We start from the raw sequence: 19,829 nt of genomic DNA, 5'->3' as shown, positions 1-19,829 counted from the left end.
TGACCCAACTCCCTACAGTAGGCTCATTGGTCTTTTTGCAAACTAGGCCTATCCCTGCTTTAGGCCTTTCCCTTTGCATGGGGAGTCTCCAAAGGCCAGTGCCTGTCTTCTAACCTGTGGACTGCCTGCGCTTCTAGAAGGACTTTCATGAGCCCCTGTGTCTGTCTTTTTAAAGCTTTTGTGAGCCCCTTAGTCTGTCTGTCTTCTGGGATCTCCCTATTATTGAATACTGTCTCAGCAACCACAATGAGTTCAGCCAACCCCTTACCTTTAAAATCTTCTAGTCTCTGCAACTTACAGTGGTTATCTGGTGCTGACTGGTTGACAAAAGCCAGGCTGATTGTAGACCAATTCTCTGGTGCTTCCCGATCCAAGGGTGTATAGGTCTTATAATCTTCCATCAGCCTCTCTAGGAATACTTCTGGTGTTTCTTCACACCCCTGGTGTATCTGACTAACTCTGGACAAATTTGTGGGCCACCTGTGGCAGCCCAGAGCCCTCCCCATTAGAATCTGGTGGTAGACTTTCAGCCTCTTCCTACCTTTCTCTATGCTGAAATCCCAATTGGGTTACATCATAGGAAACCCAACATTTATGAGGTCTGCATTGGTGGCTGGTCTTCCATCTGGGCCTGGAACCAATTTCCAAGCCTCTGTTCTGATTGGCCCCTCTCCTCAGTAGTCAAGAGGACCTGGAGCCATTGGAAACAATTATCCCATGTGGTCTGCTGAATGAAAAGGACAGAATCCATCAGGTCAACTTAGGATTTTGTCATTTCTAATTTTAAAGGTTGCTAGTGGCAAAGGACCAGTGGACTAGCTGCTGCCTGCCCTTAGCCTCAGGTTGGCCCACAAACGACCAGTGGACTAGCTGCTGCCTGCCCTTAGCCTCAGGTTAGCCCACAAAGGACCAATGGACTAGCTGCTGTCTGCCCTTAGCCTCAGGTTGGCCCACAGTGCACAATGGAAGGACCATGGAGTCAACCCTGGCTGGCAGCTCCTCCCTCTGAGAATGTGTGTATATGTGGAGTCTCCTCCACTCCTCTCCCTCTGGCCTCCAGGACCTCTCATCCTGGGGAGCCTGGGGGTAAGGTGGTGGGATAGAAAATAACTCCTCCTCCAAGTCACCTGGAGAAAGAAAGACAGGGTACAGGGATGCAGTCAGCAGTGTTCTGTCCCCCTCTCTTTTTTTAAAAAGTATGACCCCATTCCTAATACAAGCATTTTGTAGTGAATCATCAGCTGTTGACCAAGGTTTCTGTCCCACCAGGTCCTGCAGTCATTAAGTCCCAAACTTAAGGTCTACATTAATCATAAACTGATTGGCCTATTAGCTCAGGCTTCTTATTAGCTCTTTCTTACATCTTATATTAGCCCATTATTCTTGTCTGTGTTAGCCACGTGGTACCTTTTTTGGCGAGGCAGTCACATCTTGCTTGCTCTGTGTCTGGATGACGACCGCAGACTGAATCTTTCCTCTTCCCAGAATTCTTCTGTTCCCGTCACCCTGCCTATACTTCCTGCCTGGTTGCCCCGCCTATACTTCCTGCCTGGCTACTGGCCAATCAGTGTTTTATTAAAATACAATTGTCAGAGTACAGATCATTGTCCCACAGCAATCACAAAAATTGTTTGTTTGGCCAGGCGGTGGTGGTACATGTCTTTAATCCCAGCACTCGGGAGGCAGAGGCAGGCAGGTCTCTGTGAGTTCGAGGCCAGGCTGGTCTACAAGAGCTAGTTCCAAGATAGGCTCCAAAGCTACAGAGAAACCCTGTCTCGAAAAACCAGAAAAAAAAAATTGTTGTTGTTGTTTTTTTAATGAAGAAAACCAACCAGAATTAACATAATATGATCAAATCTCATACCTCCTCTGACCTTCTACAACTTACTATATTCCTCAGGTTCTTACTTCAGCTCCTCTGGTTTAGCCAGACATTCTTACTCAGACAATCTTCTCTTTTCTTTCTCTTTATTATTTTAGTTTCCTGCATTTTTTTCAGATAACATGAAAACTTTTATCAAAGTCCTTCTTGTGATTTCCTTTAGTAATCTAGAATATTGCATACCTATAATACTTTAAACAAGAAAGGCAGTGTCAGAACAGGAAAGGGTTAAGGCGAAGTAACTGACAGCAAGAACCTTAGACCATAGTGAAGAATTTGGCTCAGGAAGGAAGGGAGAGGGGAGCGCAGCAGTTACACCAGCTCGCAGACAGAGTGCCTGCCTGGCAGTCAGTATCCTGCAGGTTCTCTGTCAGGCACCCAAAGTCCTGCCATGTCCTTATCAAACATGCCTCCACCCCTTCAGACAATGAGCCCCAAGTCAGCAGCTTGGGTTTGAAAGTCCTTGGAATGCTCCAAAATAAGATTTAGGGGAAGAAGTTGAGTTTTACTGACCTGCTCCTAGGAGAAGTAGCGAGGTAACATTACAAACAGAAGACACGAAAATAACACTGACAGAAATGTACCATGAAAAAGAAACCAGGAACCAGAACGGGCTGATGGCATGTCTCCTTAGGGAGTTCTGTGGGTGCTGGGAATTGAATCTGGGTCCTCTGAAAGATCCCAGTGCTCTTAACCACAGCCATCTCGCCCGCCTATAGCTGTTGGTTTTATCAGCGTCTTTTACTTAAGCTTCACGTTACCGTTGGCAGTAGGGCAAGCCGGCCTCTCTGGTGCCGTTGTTTATCATTGGCTTAAAGCTGCGGATTGTAGTTAGCTTGGAATCACAGTCATCCCCTTTTGTATTCTCCCATGCGCCACAATCCTCAGTGACATTTTATACAATGCTCCCTTAAAATCTTGCTCCTGACACAATGCCAGCTCAAACCAATAGTCTGCCCAGAGTCCCCTCCTGCCACCCAGTGAGCACCCAACAGACACATTCCTTTGTGCCCCATGGCATATAGCTTACATTGCTATTTAGAAGATAGTTTACCTTCCTTCAGTGCTTACCTGACACTCCCTTACTTGAGTGATGTCACCTGGAGAGTTGGAGTTAAATCCTTGTGTTTTTCCTTCCCCAGTGCTCAGCACCATATATATCCAGCACTTGGGAAGTTTCATTAAATCTGACTGCTGCCTGTTTTAGAGCTGTCGAGGTCATCCCACATCTCTATCTTGTGTCTTCAGTGTTTGGTTTCTAGTTCTCAACTTCTGTCCTTGCAGAGCCATGACCAGGCGCAGACAGTATGGAGAAGTTGCCAACCTCCTTCAGGGTGTGGTGAATGTTCTGGAGCACTTTCACAAGTACATGGGAATCCCACAGATCCGGCAGCTTTCTGAAAGGTAAGATGTCCTTACAGACAAGAAAAGATGGCTCCACATGTTTTCCCCCTTATTCTGGGAAGCAGCCTCAAATGTTACATGAGCTCACTCTCTGATACCCTTTAACTCGCCTTTGGAGGCTGCCCGAGTCAGAAAGGATACTCATGTGTATGTTAACATGCTCTCCGTTGTCTACAGAACTTGTTGGACTAAAGCAGTTATTTTGCTCATGAAACTTGGCCAGGCTTCGGTAAGAATTCATGTCTGCTCCATGCACCATTAGTTAAGGCCGCTGATGACGGGACCCGAGGAGCCATTGGCTGCTATGGCTGGCACTTGGTGTTCACTGTCACCTCAGCCAGACTATGGACCGGGATCCCTGCTCTCATGGGCTACTCAGACATTCTCGTAGTGAGGCAGCTGGGGCCTAAGGATGAATGCACCAAGAGGCTTTGCCTCAGGTGACATCACAAAACCATTGAGATTCAGGAGGGAAAAAAACCCCCATGTCTTCCATTTTCTCTCTGACGAGAGGAATGCCAAAGGCACAGTGGTGAAAGCAGCATGTGGGGTGGGTAGACGCCGTGGCAGGTTTTAGACAGTGCGCGGTGTCACCCGAACTTGATTCTCAGACCACAGTGATGAGTTTCTTTCTGGACTTATTCTTTCTTCCTACCATCCTCAGACTTATTCTTTCTTCTTACCATCCTGGGGGTTTCCCTAGAATTTCTTTTACGTACTTATTTGTGTTTTATGTGTGTACATGAGTTTTTTATGTGTTGTGAGTTAGACATACATATATGTACCATGTCTGTGGAATACACATGTACCTAGTGTTCATGGTTGTCAGAAAGAGGCACAGAACCCACAGAATTGGAGTTACAGATATTCGTAAACCACCACGTTGGTGCTGGGAATGGAGCCTGAGTCTTCTGCAAGAGCAGTAGGTGCTCTTAACCGATGGCCATTTCTCTGGCCTCCACCCTTAAGTTCTGATCTCAGATTCAGGACCAGCGAGAAGACAGATTCCTAGGAGGAAGAATAGGCTCCTGAAGAAGGAAGGGGACAGTGAGTTCAGTGTCTCTTTGGCCCTTTCTATTGGAGATAATACTAGAAAGCAAAGGCGCTGTGAGGAGGCAGCCCCTAGCAGCACTGTTATTATCTCGTCCTCTTAGACAGGTCTGCCTGTTACGTATTTCTCTTTTCTTATGTTTCTTTATCTAACTATACAAGTAATATAATTATACATTTTCTTTTATTTAAAAGGTCTAAACTAGATGTGGGTGGCTCACATCTATAACCCCAGGACCCAGGTGGTTGAGCTAGAGAACTGGCTTGAGTTTGAGGCCAGCCTAGGCCTTAGAATGAGAACCTCTTTCAAATCACTAACAAAGAAAAAAACAAAAAGTGAACAAACAGGTGTGTCTGAATTCCTTTAGCTTCATTTCAAATCCTCTGGCACTTCCCGGGAGGAGTAACTGCTATCAGTTTATTGGGTCTCCCTTTAGATTGTCGCCTGTACACTACACTGTGTTTGTAGAACTGCCTCTTTCCGTGTGTAGGCTGCTATAGGATAGCTTGTCCCAGACTAGTTAGCTGTTTCCCATATCCCTGGATTCCTTATTCTGATTCTCAAGAAATACCTTCTTTCACACATGTGCAAGTAGAGTAGATTCTAGGTCCTAAGGTTGTATGCATTTGAAGTTTTAAGAACCACAGCTCATTTTTTTTTCCAAAAAAAAAAAAGGCTTAATAGTTACACAGAACCATCTGGAAGTGCTTGAGGACTTGTTTCTCCATCCCTCACCAAATTAGGTGTTGTTTGTTTTCATTTTATTCAATCTGGTAGATGAAAGTCATTACCTGCTTCTTTTAATTTTAATTTCCTCAATAACTCATGATTGACTCTTTATATTTTCCTTGTGAAGTATCTTTTTCATTGCTTTGTTTTGTTCAGGTCTGACTGAGCATGTAGGGTAAGGATGCAGATACTACTCCTGGCAATCACATTACTGTGATTTGAGCCAAGTAGAGGTTACCTTCAGAGCTCCCTCCTGCTCCTGGTATCTACCTCTTCTTGTCTTTATATTTTCTTAGGTTTTAGATTTTTTTTTTTCATTTTATGTGTATGAGTATTTTGCCTCTGTCTATGTGTGAGCACTATGTGTGTTCTGGTACCTGTGTTGGTCAGAAGAGGACTTTGGAAGTATAGGTAATTGTAAGCCACCATGTGGGTGTTGAGAACTGAACCCAGGTTCAATGCAGGAAGAACAAAGTGGTCTTAACTGCTGAGCATCTCTCCAGTGTCTGTCTTTTCATTTTTCAGTAGGCTTTGTTATTTTCTCCTTTAGTCTTCTTCTACCAGGAAACCCACAGACTACCTAGTCTATCATCCACTTTCTTGTCTGACTTTTGACTTCTGTTTAAATCTTTTCATAATTTCTAAGAATTTGAGGCAGGCAGGCTGGATGGTGTGACGCACGCCTTTAATCCCAGCACTCAGGAGGCAGAGGCAGGTGGATCTCTGTGAGTTCGAGGCCAGCCTGTCTACAGAGAGAATTCCACGACAGGCTCCAAGCAACACAGAGAAACCCTGCCTCAGAAAAAAAAAAAAAAAAAAAAAAAAAGGTTTTGAGGTATGAGGCAGGCAGGGGAGGTTGCTGGGTATACTGTCTTACAGTGGAGATGTTGAGGGATTGTTAAGGAATGTCGGAATAGGTTGGCAAAGCGCTAGGGAAATCACCACCCTTTCCCTCATCCTTCCTAACCTCTTTACACTTAGAGGTGGCTGATTGCCATATCAGACTGGGAATGTGAACAGCCAAGAATGTCCATGAGCAAGACTTGATGAGCTTAGGAAAGGACCCACGGATGGAGGAAGCAAGCCTGCTCTCAGTGGGTAGGAAGGAGCAGGAAGGTAGCACAGCATGCTTTAGTCTTGGGGTGACTCAGAGTGATCTGTTGCCGTTCCTGTCTTCTGTCCTTTATCCACCTAGCATACATGTACTGTGTGCTTATTGTAGCTAGGCCCTGCAGATGCTAAGAACATGCTCTTCCACTGAGCTATAGCCCCAGCCCTTCCAGCCCCCCCCCCAATTTTTCTGATCCATAGTTAGATTAATATGGCAGAGCAGGCCCGTGGCCACTGAGAGCAGCTGTATTTGACTTTAGATTTTAAGAGCCTGCACCTAAGAGAGATCTCACCATATTTATCTTTCTGTGTCTGGTTTATTTCATTTACTCTTAAGTCCTCCAGGTTTATCCATGTTGTTGCAGATGTCAGCATCTTCTTTTAAAAAGCTCTTTAAAAGCTGGATAAAATCCCACTGCATGTATGTACCACAGTTCTTTAACCCGTATTTATCCATCAAAAGACACGTTTGTTTCCGTGTCTTAGCTGTTACAAACTTACTGCTGTGAACCAGGCAGGGCAGCTATCTGTAAAGAGGGTGGATTTCATCTCCTTTGGGTATATGCCCTGTGTAGATTCATTTGGGAGTTTTTGAGAACTTCATATCATTTTCCATAATAGCCTCACACTTAAGGTCTCTGCCAGTGGTATTGAAATGTTCCCATCCCACACCCTCACCAACACTCACCGTTTTTCCTTTCAAGGTTAGTCATTCTGGTAACCTGTAGTCTCAGATTTGGAGGCAAAGATGGGAGGGTCAGGAATTCGCTACAAGTGAGGCTTTATCTCAGCAAGGCTGGTTTTCCTAAATTTATTTGTGTATGTGTATGTCTGTGTAAGTGTATGTGCACATGTGTGTGTATGTACTTGTTGGATCCCTTAGAACTGGAATTAATGATGAGCTGCCCAGAATGGGTTCTGGGATCGAGCTCAGTCCTCATGATTGAGCAGCAAGTGCTCTTAACCACTGAGCTGTCTCTCCAGCCCCTCATTGGTTTGAATTTTTATTTATTTGCTTATTTATTTGTTTGATTTTGGTTTTTTTCCTATTTACTATTTTTTTATTGCCTTTATTGTGCTATACATTTTTCTCCGCTCCTCTCTCTTCCTCCCCTTCCCCCTTTTACCCTCTCTATGACCCCCGTGTTCCCAGTTTACTCATGAGATCTTTTACTTTTCTCTTTCCTGTTTAGATCCTGGTTTTGGTTTTTTTGAACAGGGTCTCTCTATGTAGTTCAGCCAGGAACTCGCTTTGTAGACCAGGCTGACCTCGAACTTCCCAAGTGCTGGAATTAAAGGCATGCAGCACCACAACTGGCTTCTTTTTTGGGATTTTGTCTTGCACATCTCTGGAGATGAACTAATGTTAGACATTTTTTTTTCATATACCCTATTGATTTTTTTATGTCTACCTTGAAAACAGTGCCTATTTAGATCATTTGTCTGGTTTTAAGAATTACATTTATTTTATTTTGAGGTTGGTGGTGTTTGTGAGTCATGGCATGCAATAGAGGCCAGAAGATAACTTTTGGGAGTCAATCCTCTTCTTCCATAGTGTCAGTTCCTTGAGTAGGACTCAGATTCTTGGGTTTGTGTCAGAAACCTTTTCCTAAATGTCTGACTGGCCTCTTTGCCTATGTCTGTCTGTCTGTCTGTCTGTCTGTCTGTCTGTCTCTCTCTTTACTTCCTCCTTCCTTCCTTTTTTTTTTTTAAGACAGGGTCTCAGAAATTCCAGGATAGCCTCAGACTCTCCATGTAACTGAATATGATCTTGAATTTCTGATCCTCCCCCCCACCCCCCAGCACCTTCTGAGTGCTGCGACTCAGACCTGTGCTCCCACGCCTGGTCATGAGGTGCTGGAGCCTGAACCCAGGAGCGGCTGGCTAGTCAGGCACTCCACCCACCAAGTATATCTGACCCCATTTGTTATCTTTATTTGGTCATACCCAAGCTCTTTATATATTTTGAATACTAACCTTAGTGAGCTATACAGTTCCCAATATTTTCTCCTGATTCTTTGGCTGCCTTTTCATTTTGTGGATTCTTCCCTTTGCTGTCTTTACTTTGAGACAATTCCATTGCTTTGTTCTTTTTCCTTTTTGCCTGTGTTCTTGGTGTACTATTTACTTTTCCGAAAAAAAAAAAAAAATGTTTTTTTTTTTCAGGCTGGAAAGTTGGCTCAGTGATTAAGAGCATTTATCGCTCTTGCAGATGACCTAGGTTCAATTTCAAGTACCCACATGGCAACTCACAAACTCTGAGGACACCAAGCATGCATTTGGTGCACAGTTAAACATGTGAAAATAAAAAGAAGAAAAAAAAAAGGAAACCATGTACACACAATAATAATAGACTAAATAAATCTTTAATTTCTCAAAGTATAGTTTTATAAATTTGAAGAAACTTAGGACTGTTGAGTGACATTTTCTTAAAACAGTGGTTCTCAACCTTCCTAATGCTACATCCCCTTAATACAGCTCTTCATATTGTGATGATCCCAACCATAAAATTATTTTCATTTCAGCTTCATAACTGTAATTTTGCTAGTGTTATAAATTGTAATGTAAATTTCCAATGGTCTTAAGCAACCCCAGTGAAAGGATTATTTGACAACCCCTGAAGGGGTCTTGACCCACAGGTTGAGAACCATGTCTTAAAGCGAGGGCTGGAGGGAAGGAGCCCTTTAATCCATCCTGCAAACTGAGCTTGTTCTTAGTTTAAACCTCTGTTTGTGATAGTCTGTCAGCGCAGCACGCCCTAGTCTGCAGCTCTGAGAGGAATGCTGTGTGAGAGCTGCTTGCTTACAGTGCTCCGCTGCCGTCAGCTTTCAAAGAGGTGCTAACATTTAGAGCCAACTCCAGACTTCCTATTTTTAGCATCATTCTGGTGAATTGTCCTCCCTTATGTTTATATAGTGATGGTGGAACCATCTGGAAATAATCGAAATAGCTGTTCAGAGGGAGGCAGGAAAGCTGAGTGACCCTGTGCATTGCTCAGTGTAATGCCTTCTGTCTATAAATCGCAGAAGTCATATGCAAGGTTGCATTCTCCAGTCTTTGCCTGTACATTTGAAGTATGAAGTTTATGGGTCTTGATTTGCTATTTCTTTCAACTACCCTTCTGGCAAATGCCTAAATATTTAATGTAGTATTAAAGGAAAGATTTTTTTCTTTAATATCTTTACATTTCAAATCCTCTTGGCTTAAACATATCCATGAGAGCAAATGCTTCTAGTCAGTCAATATTTCCTAAGAAAGAATGGGAGATTCTTGCATTTCTTTATAAAAACAAAACAAAACTTTGGAACCCTTAAGTCCCCCCCCCCTCCATCTCGCCCCCAGAGCTATGTCTAACCTCTTACTTGAGAGAGAAGCCTGGCAGGTTGGGAAGTCACATGATGTGGTGGGAAAAAGAATGGAGAGTTCTGACTAGTGTTTGACAGTTCTGTCTGGGCCTCCTCAGATTAAGCTCTGAGGGCCACATTACAGGATCTCAGCGCCTCCGGCCAAGTCTCTGTGTCATTCTAGGCTGAGAGTCTTGGTAACACTATTACGTTATAGTGTTTGGCTAATCCCTTCCATTCTGTGAAGGCATCAGGTGGAAATCATTCCACTTATTTCAGGGCCGTGGAGGGGATTTCCTGAACTGTCAGAAGATAATGGATATACCCTGCTATTTCCTGCTATCCTTTTCTGTAAAACTCTACTTTTCCTACTTTGTTGTCCTTCTGCCACCACTCCTTCCTTTTTTGTTGTTGTTGGTTTTTTTTTTTGTTTTGTTTTGTTTTGTTTTGTTTTTCAAGACAGAGTTTTTCTGTAGCTTTGGAGCCTGTCCTGGAACTCACTGTGTAGACCAGGCTGGCCTCAAACTCATAGAGATCTGCCTGCCTCTGCCTCCTGAGTGCCAGGAGTAAAGGCGTGCGCCACCACACTCAGCTGCTGGAAGGACCTTTTAGTCCTTCCTGCTGCACATTAGTTGGTGGGCTGATGATGAGTCTGTCAGCTTATTTCTAGGATCCTGTTTAGACAATTGATTGTTGCGTTAGTTTCTATTACTGTGAGGAAATAACAAAGAAAAGCAGCTTAAAAGAGGTAATGGTTGCTGGACTAGTGATGTGATGCATGTCTTTAGTTCTAGCACTCTGAGCCAGAGGCAGGTAGATCTCTTTGAGTTTGAGGTCAACCTGATACACATAGCAAATTACAGACCAGCAAAGGCTACTTGGAGACTCTATCTCAAAAAAAGAAAAGAGAAGAAGTAAGGCTTATTTTGTTTCATGGTTTCAGTCCATGGTCACTGACTGTGATGCTTCTGGGCAACATAGATAAGGCAGAGCATCATGTAGGGAGCATGTGGTAAAGCAGGGTGGCTCACCAAGGATCTGAGAACAAAATACTGGCTCAGCCTGACATGCCCACCACAGCCAGAGACAGACTTCTTCAAACCATGCTCCATTTCCCTGTTCCATCATTTCTCAATAACCCCATCAATGATGAATCTGTCAGTGGTTTAGTTCGTTGGTGAAGTTCATCTTCATGGTCCAGTCACCTCTCAGTAACACTACCTGAAGACCAAGCCCTCAACACAGGAGCCTTTTGGGACTCATTCATAAGCTGTAACCATTATAGAAGCTGTGGCTCACCAGAAAATATCTGTGCATGTGATCTCTCTTTGTCAGTAATGTCTCCAGGGGATAGCTGCTCCTTCATCTCAGTCACTGGAAGACAACCATGGCTGCAAACAGTTCTAGGCAGAAGCTTATTTTTCTGCCCTAATGTTAATGATAAATCCCTCTTGCTACCACTTGTAAAAGTGAGTACTGTTGCCAGCTAAAACAGTAAGCTGGTTGTTGTGAAATTATCAGTACTGGAAACACACTGAAGTCCTCTAGCACAGGCCTCTATCCTCACCCCCTCCTCCCTCCCTCCCTCCCTCCCTCCCTCCCTCCCTCCCTCCCTCCCTCCCTCCCTCCCTCCCTCTTTCCCTCCCTTCCTCCCTCTTTATGTGTATGTGCCCTCAGAGGCCAGAAAAGACTGTCGACTCCCTGGAATCGTAGTTACAGACAGTTGTGAGTCACCTGGTATGGGTCCTAGGAACCAACTTTGGTCCTCTGGAAGAGCAGCAGTGTTCTTAACTGCTGAACCATCTCTCCAGCCCCTTTCACAATGGTTCTTAGTTGTGGCCCACTTAGAGGAAGTAACTTATTACCTGCAGTTTTTTAGTGGCACAGCTAAGTCTATCTGGTCTCAAAGGTAACTTTAAACATTAGAAATCATTACAGATGAGAACCTGGAATTCCCTTTCCTTTGTACTCTAATGCCAAGACCATATGTACCTTGGTTGTCTTTCCAGCCACTGTAAGAACATAGAGGTTGGGATTGTAGTAAAGTAGAGTGTAGGTAGCAGAGATAGAGCTGAGCCCAGCAGCCTCATGGAGGGGGTCAGTGGCCCGGACTATGCATACATCTGGTCAGGGGTGGGCCTCACCTACAGGATTTGTCCTCTGCCTCAAGAAAGAACTGGTGCTGTCTTTGCAATTCCAAGAAGAGGGTCAAAACAGAGGGGCGTGAGCATCCGGATCTCTGCCTTGTGACCAGGCCCACAGGAGACAGCCTGCTGGCTCGCTCTGGGGAGTGGCAAGATGCTCTGAGGAGCAGTTTTATGAAACTGCATTCTTTTCTCTCGCATCAGACTTTACACTCAGGAGGTTTCCAGATGTCTCTTGGGCAACTCCAGGTGAGGGTGGGGTGGATTCCAGCATAGCCTTATCTTGAACGCAAACTTAAAAGAATACAAACTCACCTGTAGGAATGGTTTGGAACATTTGAAGACAGTGGAAAACCCTGGAAAGTATTTGGGATCAAGCCTGATTATAACCATAGCACAGGAAGAAACTGAGTGTTCTGGGTCATGCCTATGCTCTCGTTAAAACATAAGATCTCAGCCACTTGCCAGGTTCTCCTCAATAGCCAAAGAAATTGTGGTTTTAGGTTGTTCACTATTTCTAGAAACTTTATAAAATCAATCCAGAAGTTGCAGGGTGGAGTCAAGCAAGGAGGCATGCTGTTTCATGGTGCTTTTGGCAAAGCACATCTTTACGTCAGGCTCAGAGAGGTCCAGAGCTGCCCATGAGCCTAGCTCTCTAGCTCTGTGCCTGGACAAGCCAGGTGTCACCAGCAGAGGCAGCTGGCCAGTACAAGGAGGGCAAAATAGCAGCGCTTGCTGATGTGCACTTCCTGTGTCAGCCTAGCTGCTTCTCCTTTTCTCCTTTCAGTCAGGCTGGCTGTTTCTTGAGCACCAGTATTGGTCCTGCAGATCAATCAAGAAGCAGCCCACCCCAGCCCTCTACACGTTTTCCCTCACATTCTCCTGAAGCTACCTCTCCATCCAGTGCACATCACTTGTTTGGCCGTTCTGGTCTTGTTTTGCTGTGTGAGAGAGACATGGTCTTGAAGTGCATCTCCTTGGTCAGGCTTTCAACTTGTGACTCTCCTGCCTCAGCTTTTTCAGTGCTGGGATTACAGATGGTGCCCTTTGCTCTTAAACAATAGTTTATTGATCAACTGGCTCTTTTTCTTTCACCTTAGAGAACATTCTTTTTGTTATTTGCTTTAAATATTAGGTTTCTGAATTAAAATATAAGAAGCAAATATAAAGCCATTCTGAAACAGTCTGAACCAATTCTTCCCACTCTGTGCCTGTAGGATGGAAAACAGTTGTTTTAGTAATCTGACAGATTTGTGTTCGCTTGAGGTGCTGGTATATAATATTTCCCTGCAGTATAACCACCCCCAAATGAAATTTTGTGAGGCTCAGTATATATACCTCACAGTAGGTAAAGGTGACCTAGAACTGTATCCTGGAGGGCTGAGAGCATAGCTCAGTGGCAGAGCACTTACCTCTCATGCTCAAGGTCATAGGTTCAATCCTTAGCACTGAAAAAAAAAAAAAAATCCATTCTGAGATGCCTGTATCCCTGCTTCTGTGTGACCTCTCTTGCTTCTGCGCGACCTCTCTTACCTAGCTGTACATCTCTTTTCCTTCCTTCCCAGGTGATCACCTACGGAGTCCTAGAGACTTCAACAGTTCCTGACCCCGTGGATCCATTGTATACAGGAATTTGAAAATGTTGCCAGTCGTTAATACAGTCCCTTTTTCCCCCAGGGTGAAGGCTGCGCAGACTGAGCTAGGACAGCAGATCCTGGCTGATTTTGAAGAGGCGTTTCCTTCACAGGGTACCAAGGTACTGGTCTGCGTTTTCCCTCCAATCTTTAGGTTTCCTGCTGCTCATACTCCATCCGGTAGTGTGAGATGTATGAATGGTGATGCACGTGGTTTGATCCCAGAGGTGCTGGCTGGCACAGGCCAGCTGTCTGCCGACTCTGTTTTAAGTATCACGGTGCAATGCTGACCGTTGATCTGTGTCCTTCCAGCCTCAGAAAGAGGACTTGGGCCAGGACTGTGATTTGGGTAATAGAGTACCTACCTAAGCTCGCATGAAACCTGAATTTGATCACTAGCCCACATAATTGGGTATGGTGATGCATGTCTGTAATCTAAGCCCTAGAAAGATGGAGGCAAGAGAATCACAAATTCAAGTTCATCCTTGCCTACATACTGAGCTTGAGGCCAGCCTGGGCTACATGAGATCCTCCCTCTGGGGAAAAAAATATGAGAATTCTTTTGGTTTAATTTAATGTTTGTCAAATATTGCATTTTATCTGCTCTATAAACTCACATTTTTCCCTCATAGCTGTACTTAAAAAAAACAAAAATCTTCAAACCACAGTGTTTTTTAGAATTGTTACATAACACCGGCTTTGGTTTGGTGAGTAGACAACTGGGAGGCGTGTCTAGGAGCTTATGTAACTCTCATGACACAATCCAGAGATCACGTTTAACCATGGGAATCCTCTTCTCTGGGATCTTCGAGCTCGCTGGTGGTGAGCTGTCTCTGTTGTGTCTGCGAGGCCTTTGCTTTCGCTTGGGAGCTGTTGGGTGCATATCTCACACAGGCTCCCTCCCTTGGCTGCCGTTGTGCTGGGAAACTGCCGTTAGCTCCATCCTTCACGTCGCAGCAGATGTCATCCTTAATGCCTCGCATGTGTCGGGGAGGGCAGAACCCGCAGAAGCTTGTTTTCTCTATTATTTGAGCTGTTTCAAGAGAAAGCGTTGTTGAAGGCAGAAGCGAAGTCGAGCACATGGCCAGCAGCATTCCTCACCGGGCTCTGTGGGTGGAGATGGGGATGGATATACATTCACTCGTGAGCCAAGGAGCATTTCCTGCATTTGCTCCAGAATTCAATAACTGGAAATTTCTTAATAGCTTTTCCTTTGTGCTCTGTATTAGGAAGTAGGTGGGGATGGCAGCCCCGGCTTTGATAGATTGCTTTCTGTAGGCGACCAGCTCCTAACCTTAGTGCCTTTGTATTTTCCAGCTGACTGCCAGGAATCTGATATTAATTTGTGAAGCACTTTGCTTTGAGAACTGCATCTTTTAGTCACCTGATGTAACTCAGGAAAGGCATAGATTGGAAAGCCGTTATTCCTCATGGCCCTCTGAGGAAAACAAAGTTCTCAGAAGCAAAAAGGGATTGCCTGGCTGGTGGCTGCTAGTTTAGACTAGTGCTAGTTGTTAATAGTAGTCTTCCCAGGCAACTGCTTTCGTGTGCTCGCTGCCCCATCCCATTGCACGGTGTTTCAGAAGGATGTGGGTGAAGGGTCTTTACTGTTTGCCCATCATCTAACTATGGCCTGCTTTCTACCTTTCTCCCAGGTCCCGGGGGCATATGAAGTTAAAAGGGTTTAACGACCCGACTTCCTTTTCTGACTGTTACTTAATGGGATATTGTTAAGTTTTCTTTTTCCGTTTTAAAAGGCTATTGATTTTTCTAAAAGGCCTAGTGTTACTAATCCTGGTTTGCAAATTTGAACCAAAACTTTTTTTTTTTAAGTACTGATTAGTGGTTGTGCCTATCATGCCAGCCAGCATCCTAGAGATTGAGGCAGGAGGATCATGAGTTAGCTCAGACAATATAGCAAGTTCTAGGCCAGTCTGGGCTACACAGGAAATATTCTTTCTTAAGAAAAAGATTAATTAACAATTTAAAATGAAGTATCCAAATGTGGTGGTTTGAAGGAGAATGGTCCCCATAGGCTCATGTGTTTGAATACTGGTCCCTGGTTGGTGGAAGTGTTGTGAAGGATTAGGAGGTGTGACCTTGTTGGAGGAGATGTGCCCGCTGGGTGAGGGTTTTGTGGTTTCAAAAGTTCGTGCCATTCCTGGCTCCCTCTCCATCTCCTGCTTTTGAATGAGGATGTAAAGTCTCAAGCACTGCTCAGTGCCCTGCCTTCCTACCTGCTCCCATGCTGGAGCCATGAACACCAATCAGCTCTCTCTTCTATGAGTTGCCGTCGCCTTGTTTATGGTGTCTCTTCACAACAATAGAAAAGTAACTAAGACACCAAGATAATTTAGTAATTTTTTTTTTTTTTTGTAAATGAGAAAATTTGAACCTCTGAACCTCTAAGTTTCTGTGTCCATGACTTGTCAGTGAGCTCAAGCATTTTCATCCTAAAGCCAGAGTTAAACATTCTGTGTGTTCAGAGGGCAGCAGAATAGCAGTTTAGCTTAGAGCAGGTCACATTGTAACAGTTTGGGTCTAGGCACCTTGTCTGATATTTGAACATCAATTGAGATGGACAGACTTGATAAAAACAAACAATCAGGAAGGCTTTGGAAGAACTTCTGCTCATCCTGATTTAAGCCCATTGCTTTTCAGGTGAGGCTGAATAACTTTTGCCAAGTCACCAGGTTATGTAGCAAACCAAGAGCTTCCAAGGATTCTTTGTACTATAGGGATCCTGGTCAGCACATATATTCAGTGATGCATTAGCAGCAGGTCAGTGAGATGCAGTTGCTCTGGTAGTAAACAAGGCCCTTCTTAGCTGCCGTATCCTTTACAGCCCTTCCCCACCTCCACTCTTCAGGTCAGGGAACCAGTGTCTCAGTATTTCACCTTTGGCAGTCTGTCTGGGTGATTGGCCATCAGTGAAACGAGTCTGGTGGTTTGGAATTTAGTGTGGGTTTTTAAAACCATCCCCCTCTTTGTTGCAAATATAGTTCTTTAAGAACAGGAATGACAGTTGGGCATAGTAGGGCATGCCTGTGATCCCAGCACTTGGCAAGCTGAAGGAGAAGGACCCTGAGTTTGAGGCTGGCCTGGGCTACATAGCAAGGCCTTGTCTCAAAGCTGGCAAGCAGGCAGGCCAGCTGGCAATAAGCAAACAAAACAACAGGGAGCCTAGGAAGGTTGGAAGCAGGGAAAATGGTACATGTGAGCCACAATGACTTTTGGGCCCCTTCAATATAATCCCTGTTGTCACTGACTTTTTAGGTCATTTCGGTTTTGATACACGGAAAGTAAAATTTCCTGTGATCTTTGCTGGCTCTGTTTTCTTGAATGTCTCACTGTTGAGTCACAGGCTGGCTTTTAGGTTGGCTACTGTTCTTTTCTCGAAGAACCGGTGACTAAGATATCAATCTACTGAAGCAAGACTTGATGTCCAAGGAGAGGAGTAATAACAGTGAGAGACAAGGAAGAAGCAGCTGTTACAGGCCAGGAGAGAGAAGTGCAGGTACTTCTACCATTTAACTGGTGTATGCTGTTTGTTTTACCAGAGGCCAGGAGGACCCAGCAATGTCCTGAGAGATGCGTGCCTGGTGGCTAACATCTTGGACCCCAGAATCAAACAGGAAATCATCAAAAAGTTTATTAAACAGCATCTATCAGAGTATCTAGTACTTTTTCAAGAAAACCAAGATGTAAGTATTGGCCATATGAAACGATTTAATTTTACTGAAAAAGAAACTAATGCTGCCAAGCCTCCTGACCTATGCTTTACTAGTACAATTAACTATTGGATAGCCTTGTGCCCTGAGCCACAGATCCCCAGGCTGACTTTACAGGCTAGAGGATCTTCACCATTTAAAGTCACTGACCATTCGGAGAAATTAATGAAAGCTATCTTCTCCCCCAGAAGAATGCACTTGTGTGTAACACTTTCCATACAGAAAAAGCACTCAGAGCCCTGGTGCCCAGCCATGGACCCTAGGTGGAGAACTAAAGCCAGTTCAAGTAAATAGCATGGTATAGATTCTGTTAAGTGGGAGAAAGATGGAGGTCGGCTGCCTTTCTTGGGTCCTAGTTTTTGCTTGTTATTCTGAGCACTGAGTGGTTTTGTTCCTCCCTTCATGAGGTCGCCTGGCTGGACAAAATTGACAGACGTTATGCCTGGGTGAAGCGCCAGCTTGTGGACTATGAGGAGAAGTATGGTCGGATGTTTCCGCGGGAGTGGCACATGACGGAGAGGATCTCAGTGGAATTCTGCCATGTGACGAGGTAACTCTCAGCTGTCTCCTGCTCACAGGCCTGACGTACGGTTTCATGTGACTGAAAATTTGAAACTATGGGACAGATATTGGTGCCCACCTTCAATCTCAGCATTTGGGAGGCGGAGGCAGGCAGATCACTGGGTTTGAGACTCTGGGCTACATAACAAGTTCCAGGCCAGTCAGTAACTTTTTTTTGTCTTTTTTTTTTGGGGGGGGGGTCTCAGAACAAACACATAGAGATGTAAATATAGTAATAACCACATTATCAGATTTGTATTGTAAATCTTGATGCATTTTTACTGGGAAATAATTTCACCAAAATTTTTATTTATGGTGTGTATAGTCTCCCTATGTCTCTCCATGGTTGATGCTAGAAAGAAACAATTCATGAGTTTTAAAGTAACTTTTATTACAATTTATTGTTATAATTGTTGTTTTATCATAAATTATAAATTATGTTCTTATTGTGCCTAATTTATAAATTAAACCCCTCCATAGAGACCTATGTGGAAATCGCATAGCATGTGTAGGGCTGTGTACTACCTAGGTTTCAAGTGTCTGAGGAGTGTTCTTAGACTGTGTCCCCTGCAGGAGGAAAACTGGTACATTCTAGTCCCAAGGCTTTGACTGAGTTGGTAATAGACCTCAACGTTTGAAATGATCCTGTCCATTTTTTCCTAAATGAAAGGTATTTCCTTTCACACACATATACACATGCTTGTATTTTGTATTTTATTTTAAATTTTATTTTTTTGGTTTCTATGTGTAGCCCTTGCTGTCCCTGGAACTTGCTGTGTAGACCAGACTGGCCTCGAACTCACAAAGATCTGCCTGCCTCTACCTCCTAAGTGCTGGGAGCATGTATTTTTTAAAATACATATTTCTTTTTGATTTAGGTGTATATGTATATCCTGCATGTAATATGTGCCCATGTGCATGTCTGGTGTCATGGAAGCCATAAGAGGGCATCAATTCCTTTGGAACTGGAGTTACAGATGGTTGTGAGCTACCATGTGGTGCTGGCAACTGAACCGGGTCTTGTACAAGAACAGCAAGTGCTCTTAGCTGACTAACCATCTCTCTATCCCCTTTGTCATAAATGAATAAAAGATTTCTGTTTGACGGCAGTCTTCTCTCTTTACTTTGAAGGACAGAACTTTCCAAAATCATGCGAGCCAGAGCTAAGGAAATCGAAGTGAAATTGCTTCTTTTTGCAATTCAGAGGACAACTAACTTTGAGGGGTTTCTTGCAAAACGCTTCTCCGGTTGCACCCTGACAGATGGAACCCTGGTAAGACCTTCCTGAGGGAGCTGGATCTGGGTACCAGAGGCTGGAGTAGCCCGACTTCATTCACTGTTTCTCTGTAAAGTGTGAACATCATCATCCTTGGCTCTGGTCTCTAGTGACCCTTTCCTCTCCGCTCCAAAGGAGCTGGGGCCACAGACACATGCCATTGTGCTCAGGTTAAGTTATTTTTAACAAAGGACGTGGGCCAAATAAATGATTTCCAAAACTCCTAACAAAACCATGGGGAATCTAAACTTGACACGATTGTTTTGTTTTGTTTTTAATTCCCGCCATATGTTCCACACTGAGCTATGTGCATTTCTCTGCCGTCGGTTACTTTGATTCATCCCTGTAGAAGCTTCCTACTGTGTTCATTTACTTCAGAAGTCATAGAGATAATCATACAAACAGAATTGCAGCCACTCTGGTGGAAGAATAGAGCTGGAGTCAGGCCAGGAGCACCACTCACCTGTCCATCCCTCACCCTGCAATGTTCTCTAGCTCCCAGGTTTCCCATTTTAACGTCCTGGCACTTTGGTAGAATCCTCTGTAGGTGAGGGCTACAAAACCACTGAAGAGGAGAGGACCGCTCCATGGGCAGGAAAAATATGGTTAGGAGACAAACTGTGAGTGTTCCGTGGGAGTAGAGAGCAGCAGCCCGGCTGGGAGAGCAGGTGGGCTTTATGGGGTCCTGAAGGCTTAGGGCAGACCCCACCCTCTCTAGAGCAGGGTCCCTGGGCTAAGCCTACCAGGAGGGATCTGTGCCTGGTGCAGTCAAGCCAGTTTGTCGGCAGCAGACCATTTAGGGACTGATGAACAGGGTCCTTGAATCACAGAGTTTCTGAGAAATGCTGGGGTTAAGTTTCTGATTCCTCATGGCCATCTCCCCCGGCTAAGCTCAGGGAGCCATTGTAGGGTATTGGCAACTATGTGCCATCTTAGGAACCCACTTTGTGATATAACAATGAT

General features: G+C 44.4%; 1 protein-coding gene across 1 annotated transcript in view; it reads left to right on the top strand.

Moving 5' to 3' along the window:
• Vps53 (VPS53 subunit of GARP complex) overlaps positions 1-19,829 on the top strand; it is a 143,252-nt gene that overhangs the window by 48,642 nt on the left and 74,781 nt on the right. Inside the window, exons 7-11 of the mRNA XM_057774953.1 lie at positions 3,167-3,286; positions 13,342-13,420; positions 16,859-17,002; positions 17,437-17,579; positions 18,722-18,863. Of these exons, the coding sequence (XP_057630936.1) occupies positions 3,167-3,286; positions 13,342-13,420; positions 16,859-17,002; positions 17,437-17,579; positions 18,722-18,863 (628 nt within the window). The remainder of the gene's footprint in view (positions 1-3,166; positions 3,287-13,341; positions 13,421-16,858; positions 17,003-17,436; positions 17,580-18,721; positions 18,864-19,829) is intronic.

Source organism: Chionomys nivalis, chromosome 7 (assembly GCF_950005125.1).
Source record: "Chionomys nivalis chromosome 7, mChiNiv1.1, whole genome shotgun sequence".
Classification (NCBI taxonomy): Eukaryota; Metazoa; Chordata; class Mammalia; order Rodentia; family Cricetidae; genus Chionomys; species Chionomys nivalis.
This window is presented reverse-complemented; position numbering and strand designations above follow the sequence as displayed.